Source organism: Myotis daubentonii, chromosome 3 (genome assembly GCF_963259705.1).
Source record: "Myotis daubentonii chromosome 3, mMyoDau2.1, whole genome shotgun sequence".
Classification (NCBI taxonomy): domain Eukaryota; kingdom Metazoa; phylum Chordata; class Mammalia; order Chiroptera; family Vespertilionidae; genus Myotis; species Myotis daubentonii.
Window position 1 is genome coordinate 57,389,609 of NC_081842.1, and position 13,421 is coordinate 57,403,029.

The 13,421-nt window shown below is 46.1% G+C and overlaps 1 protein-coding gene across 1 annotated transcript in view; it reads left to right on the top strand.

The window, feature by feature from the left end:
* Positions 1–1,219: 1,219 nt before the first annotated feature.
* Positions 1,220–13,421, top strand: part of MYLK (myosin light chain kinase) — a 178,218-nt gene continuing 166,016 nt past the window's right edge. Inside the window, exons 1-2 of the mRNA XM_059687642.1 lie at positions 1,220–1,347; positions 8,425–8,592. Coding sequence (XP_059543625.1) covers positions 8,428–8,592 — 165 coding nt within the window. The 5' untranslated portion in view covers positions 1,220–1,347; positions 8,425–8,427. The remainder of the gene's footprint in view (positions 1,348–8,424; positions 8,593–13,421) is intronic.

The following is a 13,421-nucleotide window of genomic DNA, read 5'->3' on the forward strand; positions in this document are numbered from 1 at the left end:
AATGTTGTTTGCTCTTTTCACTCACCTTCTCTCCCAGTGTACAGTGGCGCTTTCTAGTAGCTACAGATACTAATACTGTGATGTCACAACAGCTTAGATACAGAAACAGATATGAAAATTTTGGTGTCTTCCATTACGTCAGACAGCAAAAACAACTCTTCTTACTTTTTTTGTTTTGGAAAATACATTTTTTCTTTTAAAAATGTTACGTTAACACATAATGGGCTTATTGATGCTTTTAAATGAACTAATATTTTTTAGTTTTAATCTCTAACACAGTGAAAATTGATAGCAATAAATTACAAACGAAAATTCTTTGGGATCCCCAGTAATTTTTAGGACCATGAAGGGGTGCTGGGATCAAGAAGTTTAAGAATGGATGAGCTAGAGGGTAAGGGGTCATGTAGGTGTTAGGAGAATACCAGTTACTCAGGAATCAGACACGAGCCAACAGAAAAGCTTACATTCCTGTCATTGCCAGTTCAGACGTTCTCAGTCTGTCCCAATGGGTGAGTTGCATAGGATGAGAGATTCCTCTGGAATCAGATTCTTCTGTCCCTAGGAGGAGAGGTACTGGGCTAGGCATCACCTTGCTACCACGTTTTAGGGGTATGCTCCAGGGGCTGCTCCTGAAGCTCCCAGGGGGCAGGACCAGTGCCACTGGGTCCTCTGCACTGTGTGAACACAGCCTGTGGAGCCTGGTTGAAATCTCAGCCCAGATTTCCTAAGACAGTTACAGCCCGGAGTTCCCCCATCCGTCTGCTCTCTGGGCTTGTCGCCCACTCAAGGGATCATAACCAGGGCTTCCTCACGTTAAAGAGAAAGGAGCAGGGTCTCAGGAGGCAAATGTCCCACGAGCCCTGGGTGGTGATTCCAGGCCAGATGTGCCAGGGGTGAGTGGCATTCCAGGCCAGATGTAGAGTTGGGGGTGTGCCCAGCCTCTCCAAGGGCTCAGCTCTCTGCTTGACAGCCTCCTCCCTTCGCTCCACACTCAGACTGGAATCTGCAGCTCTGTGAAAACCCATGAGCTTCCACCCTGGTTTCCCCAGGACTCCATTGAGAGCCTCTATAGCTGGCAGCCAGGGGTTTCAAAGGTCACCCCAGCTGGGCGGATTAGAACAACAGATCTCCCTGACCGGGTGAAGCTAGCTGCCCAGCGGAAGGCGAGTTGCAACATCTGCGAGCAAAGTCTTTTTTCAGTCTGGTCCTGGGCTCTGGGGCGTGTCTGGCTCTCCTTCCCTCTCTTCCTTGGACAGACTGTGGACAGGAATCTCTGCAGTACAGTGGGAAAGCGTGGCTGCCCACGCGTCCCGACTCATGTGAGAGCTGCCCGGGGAAGAGGCCACGGTAAGGCGTGTCTGTTCTTTGGTGTGTGGCTCCACTGCTTGCTCCCTTGGGTTACAGCAAGTCAGCCTGGCACAGTCGACAGCACTTGGGGATTGGGAGCAATCAGGGAATTTGTCAGGATTGGAGTTCTGCAGAGAGAGGATTAAGGTGGGGAGTGGAGCTGTCATTGCCTGGTGGTGTGCTGCCTCTGATGAGTGTGCTGTGGCCTGTAGGTGGGTTCACTGCTGCCAGCCAGGCTGCCAGTGCAGAGCCTGCTGGCAGCCCTTCCCCGTACGAAGACTTGGTGTTTCCAGGGTGCCCTGCCGACTGACTCTGACTGGTGCTTAAGTGCCGGGGAGCGCAATCACGCTCCTCCTGTCTTTCGCCAAAAGTGCTGGGAGCGCTAGAGCGCTATCGCTCCTCCTGCAGTGTGACTATTAGGTGCTAGTACAGTGGGGCCTTGACTTACGAGTTTAATTTGTTCTGAGACCGAGCTCGTTAAGGAGCTCGTTAACTCAAATTACTCTATCAACTCAAAGCAAAAAATCAGCCGAGAGACAGCTGGTATCTCGTTAGTCAGGACACACGTAAGTCAAGGCCCCATTGTAGTTCAGTCTTTATTGACAGATGGCACCTAAGTGCAGATTACTTATGATGCCGAATGTTTGTAGTTCTAAAATTTATCAGGTTTCCCTAAGTTTTTGAATATGTAACTTCATTTACTTGTGATTCATATTTTTTTTCCTAAACTGCTGTAAAATCAGCAAAAATGCCTTGGCAATTTTAGCGTAGTTCCTAGGATATTGGTTGGCACTCAAAGTTAAAGACAGCGATCACTTAATATGAATGCACTTTGGGCAGGAAAGGGGTCAGCTGGTTTCTCTAAACCTGTTCTGCCACTCAACTCGATCCCCATCTTTAACTTTTATTCTGAGTCTTTTTGCCTCGGAGTTGCACTCTGTTTTGGCCATAGTAAAAGTGTTCCTTTCTGGGTCAAGAGACAATTTATAGCGCTTTTGATCAAATTCAAGTCAAATTAACTTAGTGCTGTTTTAAATGACTAATACATTCTGTTACTTGTGGAAACCTTATTTGGAGGTGAGCTTTGGCTCAAGAAGTGTGTGTGTGTGTGTGTGTGTGTGTGTGTATGTGTGAGTGTGTGTGTGTGAGTGTGTGTGAGTGTGTGTGTGAGAGAGTGTGTTTGTGAGTGTGTGTGTGTGTGAGTGAGTGTGTGTGTGTGTGTGTGTGTGTGTGTGTGTGTGTGTTGGGGACGAGGGGCTGCTTCCAGCTCTTATACCACTGCTCTTTTGGACCCCCTTCCATTTTTTTCTCTTCTTCTCTTTTCCCTGATCATTATTGAGTAAAACTTTCTAGTTCAGCGGTTCTCAACCTGTGGGTCGCGGCCCCTTTGGGGGTCGAACGACCCTTTCACAGGGGTCGCCTAAGACCATCTTACATAACAGATATTTACATTACGATTCATAACAGTAGCAACATTACAGTTATGAAGTAGCAACAAAAATAATTTTATGGTTGGGGGTCACAACCATAGGAACTGTATTTAAACATGAGGGACTGTATTTAAAGGGCCAGAAGGTTGAGAACCACTGTTCTAGTTGGTTTGTTTGATTGCAGCCACAGAGCACCACTCTGCCGATAGAGAAGATATTGCAGGTGTTCTTGATGGGAGTGTGGTCGCCAGGATGGATGAGGGGCTAGATGGGAACAAGGATGGTTTAGTTTGATTTTTTTTTTTTTGATAGAGCATTCTAAATATGTCAGTAGCCATTAATTGGCAGCAAGGAAGGAATCTTTATGTGTTGATGGCAGGGCATGGGGCAATGGACTGAGCAGAGCTGTTTGGGGTATCTGGCCCGCCAGGGACTGGGCTCTGGTCCTGCTTGCTTGATAGTTAAGTAACTGCCCCACAACCGCAGGGGACTGGATGTCTTCTGGCTGCATTGACTTGCCTGTTCTGTTTCTAACCATGAAGCCACACCTCCCCTAAGGATGGATTACTCCTGTCTTCTGTGTTCTTGAGTCTAAGCATGTTTCTTTTTTTAAAATTATTTTTTAATTGATTTCAGAGAGGAAGGTAGAGGGAGAGAGAGAGCTGGAAACATCAATGATGAGAGAGAATCATTGATCAGCTGCCTTCTGCACGCCCCTTATTGGGGATCAAGCCCATGACCCAGGCATGTGCCCTTGATGGGAATTGAACCAGGGACCCTTCATTCCACAGGCTAACGCTCTATCCGCTGAGCTAAACTGGCTAGGGCTGAAGCATGTTCCCTTTGATGATAGTATCTGGGGCCTTCGGGAAGTTTAGGTGGACCTCAGCAGGTCTTGGATCAAGAGGATTTGTAGAGTGTCCCGAGCCTTATGCCACCACTCCTAGTTTTCAGCTCCTCTTACAGCAGAGGCCGAAGAGCCTTGTGTCTTCCAAAGCCAGGCCTGAGAGCAAAGGGGAGGCACATTCCTCTCTGCAACTCCCAGTATTCCTCTCTGCAATAGCCTCTGCCTGTGGCATCTCTCTTTACTGGGAATAGCAGGAAATTCCTCATCTAGGTCATGGGCTTGGCTTGGTTTTCACTTCTTAGCTTAGCTTCTTGACCTTGGACAAGTGTGATTAGCTTTCTGAGCCTCGGTGTCCTCACTGGTAAAAGGATCATAGTCAGAACTGCCTGGCAGGCTGTGGGGACTGAGTAAGACTGGTGCCCAGCACGGGGTCAGAGGCACACACCCTGCCCATTAGACGGTGCTACTAGAACAGACATGACAACCCTTCTTCCCCGTCTTTTCAGAGTCCTGCCATCTGCCTCTATTACTGTTACACAGTAATCCCACTCAGCCACCTTGTCCTGAAGAGATCGGGCTGGCCTGGGCATCTTGCTGTCCTGCGCGAAAGAGTCTGTGTCCTCTGGCGGAGAAACTGGTTTTCCTTTGGGAGCTGGATGATGATATTGACAGCCACCACTTATTGAATCCCCTTTATGCTGTACTATGTGTTTTAGACACACTCTATTCAAATCCTCCTTCAACTTTGTGAGACTGATATTATCATTCCCACTTTATGGAAAAGAAGACTGAGGCCAAGCGAATTGACATTCCTTGCCCAGCTCACAATTAGAAAGTGCAGTGCCCCTCGATTTATGGCAGGATCTGACCCTCAGGACACCCACCCCCATCTCCACCCCACTCTCCACCCTCCTGCTGCTGACAGCACAGAGTGTTATCTGTCACCTCACCTCAGTGGCAGTGGAGGAGGGCAGAGGAGCAGTGTCCCTTCTGGAGTATGGTCCTAGGCAGTCCTGCAGGATATAAGAGTCCCATCCCTTCCCTACCATGTTACTCCACTCACCACACACACGTACCTATTCACTGCCATACCCTAGCACCTAGCTTGGCATGTGGTAGCTGTTCAATAAACAGGTTTCAAAAAATTTTAAATTTTTTTCAATTATAGTTGACATTCAATATTATGTTAGTTTCAGGTATACTGTATAGTGGTTAGACATTTATAGAACTTACAAAGTGTCCCCCCATAAGTCTAATACCCACCTGGTACTATATGTTATTGACTATATTCCCTATGCTGTACTTTATTTACCAGGACTATTTTGTAACTACTACTTAATCCCTTCACCTTTTTAACCCAATCCCTCAACCTTTCTCTCATCTGGCAGTTTTATTCTCTGTTTCTATGAGTTTGTTTCTGTTTTGTTTGTTTTGTTCTTTAGATGCCACATAGAAGTGAAGTCATATGCTATTTGTCTTTCTCTGTCCCACTTATTTCACTTAGCATAATACCCTCTAAGTCCATCCATGTTGTTGCAAATGGTAAGATTTCAAATTTTTTTTATGGCCAAGAAATATTCCATTGTGTATATACCACATCTTCTTTATCCAACTGTTTATTGATGTACACTTAGGTTGCTTCCATATCTTGGCTGCTGTATATGAAATGTTCTTCTCTGTCTCTTGTTATAGCCTTTGTTTTAAAGTCTGTTTTGTCTGATATAAGTATTTCTACCTGACTTCCCCCCACCCCCCTTCATTTCCATTTGTCTGAAATACTTTTTTCCATTCTTTACTTTCAGTCTCTGTGTCTTCTGATCTGAGGTGGGTCTCTTGAGGGCAGCATATGTATGGATCTTGTTTTCATACCCATTCAGCCACTATATGTCTTTTGATTGGAACATGTAATCCATTTACATTTAAAGTAATTATTGATAGGTATGCAATTTTGCCATTTTATTATTCATAATTTTTATCTTTTTCTTCTTCTTAAAGAAATCCTTTAACATTTCTTGTAATACTGGTTTGGTGGTGATGGACTCAGTTAGCTTTTTTCTTTTTCTGGGAATCAGTCAATATGTTTTAATTGAGTGAATGAATGTATCATGATTCATGCCATTAAAATTATATCACGGTTACTTTGAAATGGTTCTGCAAATACATACGCAAACACAATGATATGAGTATGACACAATGCTAATAACTGAATCCATAAGATGAGTAGTTGAGGTGATCATTTTATCATTCCACTTTTCTGCGTCTTTGAAATTTTCCATAATAAAACTTATTTTTAGTTTAAAATTTCTATATTATTAAATTTCTATCATTATTTTTCTTGTAAGTATACACTCATATAACTGCCTGATATTCCACTGTGTTTAACCCATCTTACTGTTAGATATTTAATGTGTTTTTTTAAAATTTCTATTTAACTGGGTTATTTTTCTGTTTCTTTTGCTATAAATAATGTGATTAGCATTCTCACATACAAATTTGGGGCCGCACCTCTGATTGTTTCCCAATTACACATTTCTAAATGTAGGATTACTAGGAAAAAAGATGGACATTTGTTTAGAATCATTTTGCCAAGTTGCTTTCCAGACAGATCACACCAATTTCTATTCCTCTGGTTGGGTACCAGCATGTCCACCTCACCACAGTCTCACTGGCATTTTGTTATCGCTCCTTTTAAATATCAGTTTGGTTAGTTCCTAAGATAATAGCTTGTTCTTAAGTTGCACTCTTGGGTCCTTATTGTGACTAGGCAGTGTCCATGTGTAGTGCTCATTTGTCTGTCTTCTATGAGCCATCTAAGGAATAGCCCTTTCCCATTTATCTGTCAGGCTGTTTTCTTACATGTAAAGTGTCGTAGTCCTTCGTTTTTTACTGTAAACATTTTATCCCAGATTATCATCCATCTTTTAATGTTGTCCAGAGTATGCTTTGACATACAGAAAATCTTAATTTTTTAAAGCTAGGAGCAGCTTTCAATTTTCTCCCTTGTTACCCCAACCTCAGGCCCCCTTCCCACCAGCCAACTCTGACTGCTTAGAAGAGGTCAGAGGGCCCAGTGGTTAAGAATAGGGGCTCTGGTGCCAGACACCTGGGTTCAAGTGCCAGTCCTGCCCCCTATTCAATGCCAAGACCTTGGGCAAATTTCTGAATCTCTCTGCACATAGGTTTCTAATTCATAAAATGGGGGTGATGGGATTATTTATCTTACAGTGTTGTTGTGAGGAGCAAATGAGCTATTATTCATAAAGTGCTTAGAACAGCTCCTGGCGTACATAAAGTGCTACATAAGGTTTGCTTTCATTATTGCCGACTGCAGTGAACCTTTTGGAAGGGATCTTGTTTGCAAAGCTAATATGGTATTAGTGAAAGAGAAAGCTGGATTTGTCCAGCAGGATGTGCCCTGTTAAACAAATCTAGGTGTTTGTTATTTTAACTTCAACTTCAAAATATTATCTCCATTTTATTTTTATTAGATGTTATTAAATTTAAACAAACTAATTACATGCTCACCCAACCCACAGTGTGGGATTTAAATGTGTGACTAAAGATCCCAAAAAAGTGAACAGAACATAAAAACTAGACATATTGTTCCTCTTCGGTTGAGCGGATGTTTGTCGTATGCCTGCAGTAGGCCAGGAGCCGTGGATTCTGTAGAGCATAAGACATGGTCCCAACCTGGAGCCTTCCCAGCCTGGGGAAGCTTCCACCTGGAGCAGGGATACCTGGGATGTATGCTAGGTCGTGGTTGAGAGTGTCCAGTGAGCTTGGCTGGGATCTGACCACTCAGATTCCGTCACTGATGCCTGTGTTCCTAGCCTGTTCTCCAGACTTTCCAACGGATTTAGGGAGCTCTCCCCTAACTCCATCTTCCTAAGGGACCCTTTCTCTCTTTATGAGAGCCAGAGCTGGTTTCTGTGGTAACGGAGAACTTGGATTCCTGCCTGTTACTAATCCCTCTTCTGGAATCAGTCCTGTCTCTTTGGGCCAGCTGACTCTGCCAGTCCCCATCGATAGGCATCTTGTCTAGTCCCAGCGAGGTCCTGGGCGGGGAGTCAGAACCCAACGTGTTCTCTCCGGGATGTCTCTGGGCAAGTGACTTACCTTCTGGGCCTCAGTTATAAATGAAGGAGTTCACCTAGATAATCTTAAAACACTCTCTTCTCTTCTGTCCCGTGACCTTTGAGGCTTTTTCACAGTCTTGTCCCCCAAAGTAGGATGTCCTCCCTAGCCTTCCTTCCCTTCATTCAGCCACACACACTCACCTCACCCAGAATCCTGTCATATGAATCCCAAACTACTTTCTTTCTTGGAGTCTGTATCCTGTTTTTCTTTAGTTTGTGAGTTCTCATGGTGCAAGCAAAAGCAGCTTTTCCTTTCTGCCACAAATGCCTAACGTAGATGTTGATTCTGAAGGGTCAATGACTGATACATACCGATTTTAGACACGTATTGTAAAAACTGGGAGGACTGTTTGGTTTCTCTGTTCTTACCCCAGCTGCCGCTTTCCTGGAAGTTCTCCATGGGGTTTTGCAGAGGCCAGGGCATGGCCCTGGGAGCTGGCGTCTGAGACCAGCTGGGCCTCACCCTGGCAGCCTTGCGTGCGTGCGGAGGACACAGAGCCTCTCATTCCCAGAGGAGCTCCAGGTGGACTCTGACCTAATGGGGCACCCGCTCCCTGTGAAACTCACAATCCCAGGCCCAGCAAGCATGCTGGGCCTGCTACTGCCTGAGGAGAAACAGGACTGTGCTTTGTCTCATCTGACCCGTCTTCCTTCCTGTTTGCAGACTATGGGGGATGTGAAGCTGGCTGCCTCGGCACACGTTTCTAAAACCTCCCTCAGTGTGGATCCCTCGAGAGTCAGCTCCATGCCCCTGACCGAGGCCCCTGCTTTCATTCTGCCCCCTCGGAACCTCTGCGTCAGAGAAGGAGCCACCGCCAAGTTTGAAGGGAGGGTAAGATGTGGGCTGGATGGGAGGCTTGGGGGAGATTCGGGGCGGGGGGTGGGGGTCGGGGGGGGGGGGGGAGGAGGGCGGTTAGACTCCTTCTGGAGCCTTTTCCTCATCAGGATGGACCTGGTAGAGGACCTGGTTTGTTTTGGACCCACATGTAAAGTGAATATATGCCATTTGCCCTATTTATTTTTTTATGACTTTGCTATGTTAGAAGACTCAGGGAGGGGGTGTGGAGGGACACCGAAATGTATTGCTATTAATGTAGGTCATGTCTGGGTATGCAATACCTGATTATAGGAGAACACATATGCTGGTGTCAGGAAGCGCACAGCTTGGGTTTAAATAAGTGCCTTGGAATATGGACAATTAAAAACTGACTATAATGTTTCTTTCCCTTTCTCCCTGGAAGGAGTGTTTAGTTAGCTAGCCTTCTCCTGTGTCCACTTGGTACACCCAGTGCAATGGGATGGGAAGTAGGACCCCTTATCTTCTGCTAATGCATATTGGTCCCTTTCCTTTACCGGGTCCCCATTTCTTCTGCTACACATGGGCATGATAATCCCTTGTCCATCTTGTACTAGAAGGGAGAAGAAGGTGGGAGCATTGAAGACTAGCTATCAGAATATCTGGTGTTATGCCCAATTGGAGAGACTTTCATTGAGCTGCTGCCTCAGACCACTAGAAAGTCAAGTCATCCACTTGATGTGGAGATGCATGTGGAAGTCAGGGGATTTGCAGGTAATGGTTATCCTGGATTCAACATGGGGGTCTACCCCAGGAAATGCTTTAGAAGCTAGAGGACTTTGATCGGAGCAAAAGACAACTGAGGTGGTGGGAAATTCATAGGTTGCACTGTGAATCTACAGTTGACCCTTGAAAAATATGGGTTTAAACTGCGAGGTCCATTTATACGTGGATTTTTTCCAATAAATATACAGTGAGCCCTCTGTATCCCCAGGTTTCGTATCTGTGGATTCAGCCAACCATGGATTGAAAACAGTATTTTTTATTTGCAGTTGGGAATCCACAGACACAGAGAGCTGAATTAAATGACATGTGGATTTTCCACTGTTTGGGGGTCAGTGCCCCTAACCTGCATATTGTACAAGGGTCAATGGCACAATTCAGGAGCAGGCCCCTGAAAGCTTGTAGGAGGAAGGGATTGAGCACCTCACTCTTCCCAGGTGACACTGGGCCCTGCCTTTGTTCAGGTGCCAAGTTTGGCTGGCGGTTCTCTGGAGAGAGTGCAAGGGTTGTGCTTTGAAAATGGCCCGGGAGGCCCTGCACCATGTGCTCACACAGGCCTGTCTAGTGAAGGCTGCTGGCTGGTAGTTGTGACATAACAGTCCTGGTCGTGTCTGTTATCTGAGAAAGTTTGTGGAGGAGGGTGGCGATGCTGCTGAAGGGTCTGTTTCTTCTCTCTGGGCACCACCAGGATGAAGGCTCTTTTCTGTTGTCCTGGCTGCAATCCCCCCACATCCCCACAGCTGGCAGGGCAGATGCAACAGGAAGAATCCCTAGGGCAGGGGTGGGCAAACTTTTTGACTCGAGGGCCACAATGGGTTCTTAAACTGGACCGGAGGGCCGGAACAAAAGCATGGATGGAGTGTTTGTGTGAACTAATATAAATTCAAAGTAAACATCATTACATAAAAGGTTACGGTCTTTTTGTTTGTTTGTTTTATTCATTTCAAATGGGCCGGATCCGGCCCACGGGCCGTAGTTTGCCCATGGCTGCCCTAGGGGGTTAGAAAGCACTTGGATAGCCATGAAAAGGAAGGAAGTGCTGAAACATGCTTCAACATGAATGAACACCGAAAGCATCATGGCAAGTGAAAGAAGCCAGACACAAAGGCCACATAGTGAATGATTCCATGTATATGAAGTGTCCAGAAGAGGCAAACCTATGGAGATAGAAGTTGGATTAGTGGTTGCCACGGGCTGGGGAGGAGGAGTGGAGAGGGACTGCTGATGGGCCTGTGGTTTCTCTTGGGGATGATGAAAATGTTCTGAAATCATATGGTGATGATGGTTACACAACTCTGTGAATACATTATAAAACACTAAAGTTGCACTCACAAATAAAAATGAAAAATTTAAAGATGGCTTTGCAAACTGATCTCATCTCTATCCCCACCCTCTTGCCCTCTGCCTCTGAGATGACCGCCTTCCTCAAATTCAGACAGACTGGAGAGGAAGAAATGACTTCGCTTCCTTAGAGTATGTTGGTGCCCTTGCTTCCTTTGTGACTTTGAGGTCATCGTGCCTTTGAGTTATTTGATTTGGAACTGTCAAGGAATGGACACTGGCCCAGGAGCCAGCACTGGAGTCCTTTATTGCTGTCATTGTCTGGTTGGAGAGGTCACACCTTCTAAGGATCTATTTCCTTACCTATCTATATAAAACTCTAATATGCAAATCAACCGAACAGCAGAATGACCTGCAGAATGACCAGTGGGCAGGGGTTGGGGGGGGCAGCGAGCAGGTGGCACCAGGCCAGCTAAGGCGGTGCCCGCAGGCAGAGGGAGGCGACTCGTGGCAGCAGTGGTGGGGGCGGGGCCAGCGTGTGTGCAGCACCCCACTCCCCCCATCACCCTGCCATTCGCCCTGCAGATTGGCCCTGATCACCGGCCAAGCTTAGGGACCCTGCTGGTGCATGAATTTTGTGTACCGGGCCTCTAGTCCGAGAATAAACAACTAGTTGTTTCTGTATTTCTAGCCTACAGGGATGTAAAAAGAAAATGAGCTGAAGAAGAAAATGGTAAATGCACTTAATAAAGTTAAAAAGTATAGTAACAGTATTTTTTTAATGAGGTCAAATTCACATAATGTAAATGTAACCACCTTAAACAAAACAATTCAGTGGCGTTTAATGCATTCACAATTTTGATTGCAGTCTTCTTAAAGTATAGCAGTCTCTATGTGAACGCTTTGTTAATTCTGATGAAATAGTTGACATATGTCACATGTGGACTACATGTTAAAATGAATGTGCTGCTAAGAAGTCAGCCTGCAGAGCTACTTTACCGCTTACCACCTGCCTGGGACTAACCCAGAGCAGCATCATGGCAGCATGCTGGTGAGCGGTGGGCACAAAAGGAAGACGGTTCCGGAAAGATGTTAGAGGGAGTGCCAGGCTCCAGCTGCAGACTTGCAGAGAGAAACGCAGAGGGAAAGGCTGTCATAGAAAGGGCTCTGTAAACTAGCGTGCTGCTGTGAGTGTGTTACCACTGCAGCAGGGACACAAAGGGACATTTTGCATTGGGGAAAGGCCACCTCAGATGATTCCAGAATGAAGAAGCTGATTGTTTTGACACCAGAGATGAAGTTGTCAGGGGTGTTCCTCACCTGGAGCCCTCAGCGAAGGGAAGGGTAAGGCAGTGTTAACCTGAAGTGACATGGGCGTTGAGCAGGTTATGGAAGCCTGAGCTCCGAGGGAGTTACCCACTGAGCATGGTCCGTGGTTCTCTGACTTCATTGCTGCGGCCGCTTGACCCTGCCTGCACCTGACTCCTCCCTCCAGGTCCTGTTCTAGATGCTCATTCTGCACCAGAAAGTCCTGTGTCAGGTTTACAATAACCTCAGGACCTCAACTCTTCAGTCACTGGGCCCTTAGAGAATCTCTTACAAGTGAGTGACTTTTAAAAATTAAACCTTCAAGCTACTACTTGGGCCCAGGCTGGTGCCCACTGTAGCTGCCAGGAGTCCTTCTCTTCCACGTGGTGCCCCTGAAGCTCTGCCAGCTTTCCTCCCCACCCCCCCTCCTTAAAGTTGCCACCAACAGCTTGAGCCCTGGAGCCTGGGTGTGAGGGTCCTAGGATGTGGGGGCAGGGGCCTCCCATGACTGTAGAAATACAGTGGACACCACTGACGTGTGAAAGCTGTAAAGGTTTGTTTCCTGCCACCTCCTGACGCTGGCAGTTAGAGGTGGGTTCGAACTGCGCTTTCTGTTTTTATTCCTGAAAGAGGTAAAAACGGCTGCCTGTCCTGCCCCCTTTTCCTTTTTTTAGGCCTATTTTTAAGCCAAGGACTTAAATGAACCCTTTTCTCCAATAAAGCCCCCCTTTCTAGCAAGAAGACTTGGAGACATTAAGGTGGGGCCACAGGTGCCCCTTGTGGTTCATGTCTTTTCTGAGACGCTCTGAACTATGAGATGTTCGGCTCTGTGGGTCTCAGTCCCTCACATCTACTAGGGTTTTTCTAGTTTGTAGCAGATACGTTGGACAGCCAATACATAACTCATTACCAGTCCCCTTTGCCCTTGCCCTTCTGCACTTTAGAGGCCACTGTAGGGCTTTCCTTTGCAGCTAAGTGTGGCAGTGAGACATTCTGGCTGAAGTCTGCTAGGGAGTTTCTGGGGAAGTTCTTGCTTTTCTGATTTTTCTTTTTCTTTTTCTTTTTTTTTTTAAGTAAAGGTCATTACTGCTGCTCTCATATTCCACCCCTCCCCACCTTCCAGTCTTGAATACAGATATGATACCCAGTGCTCAGGCAGCCACATTAAAAGCACAAGGCAACAAGCCAGAATACTAAGGTTGGTTGTGTGTGTGTTTGTGTGTGTGTGTGTGTGTGTGTGTGTGTGTGTGTGTGTGTGTGTGCAGGAGTCAGCAGTGGATAGAGCACGAAGACCAGTCGCTAAGAGAAAAAAATTCTAAGGCTTAAAGACTTTCTCAGATAGGATCTTTGGCTGTGATCATTCACACAGGAACTTTTACAAAAAGTATTCCTAACTGATAAACACCTAATAAGATGCATGTGGAGGTACTGCCTCTTTAAATGATGGGGATAAATAGGGAAGCAGTCAAAGCACAAAGAAGCACTGAGGACAC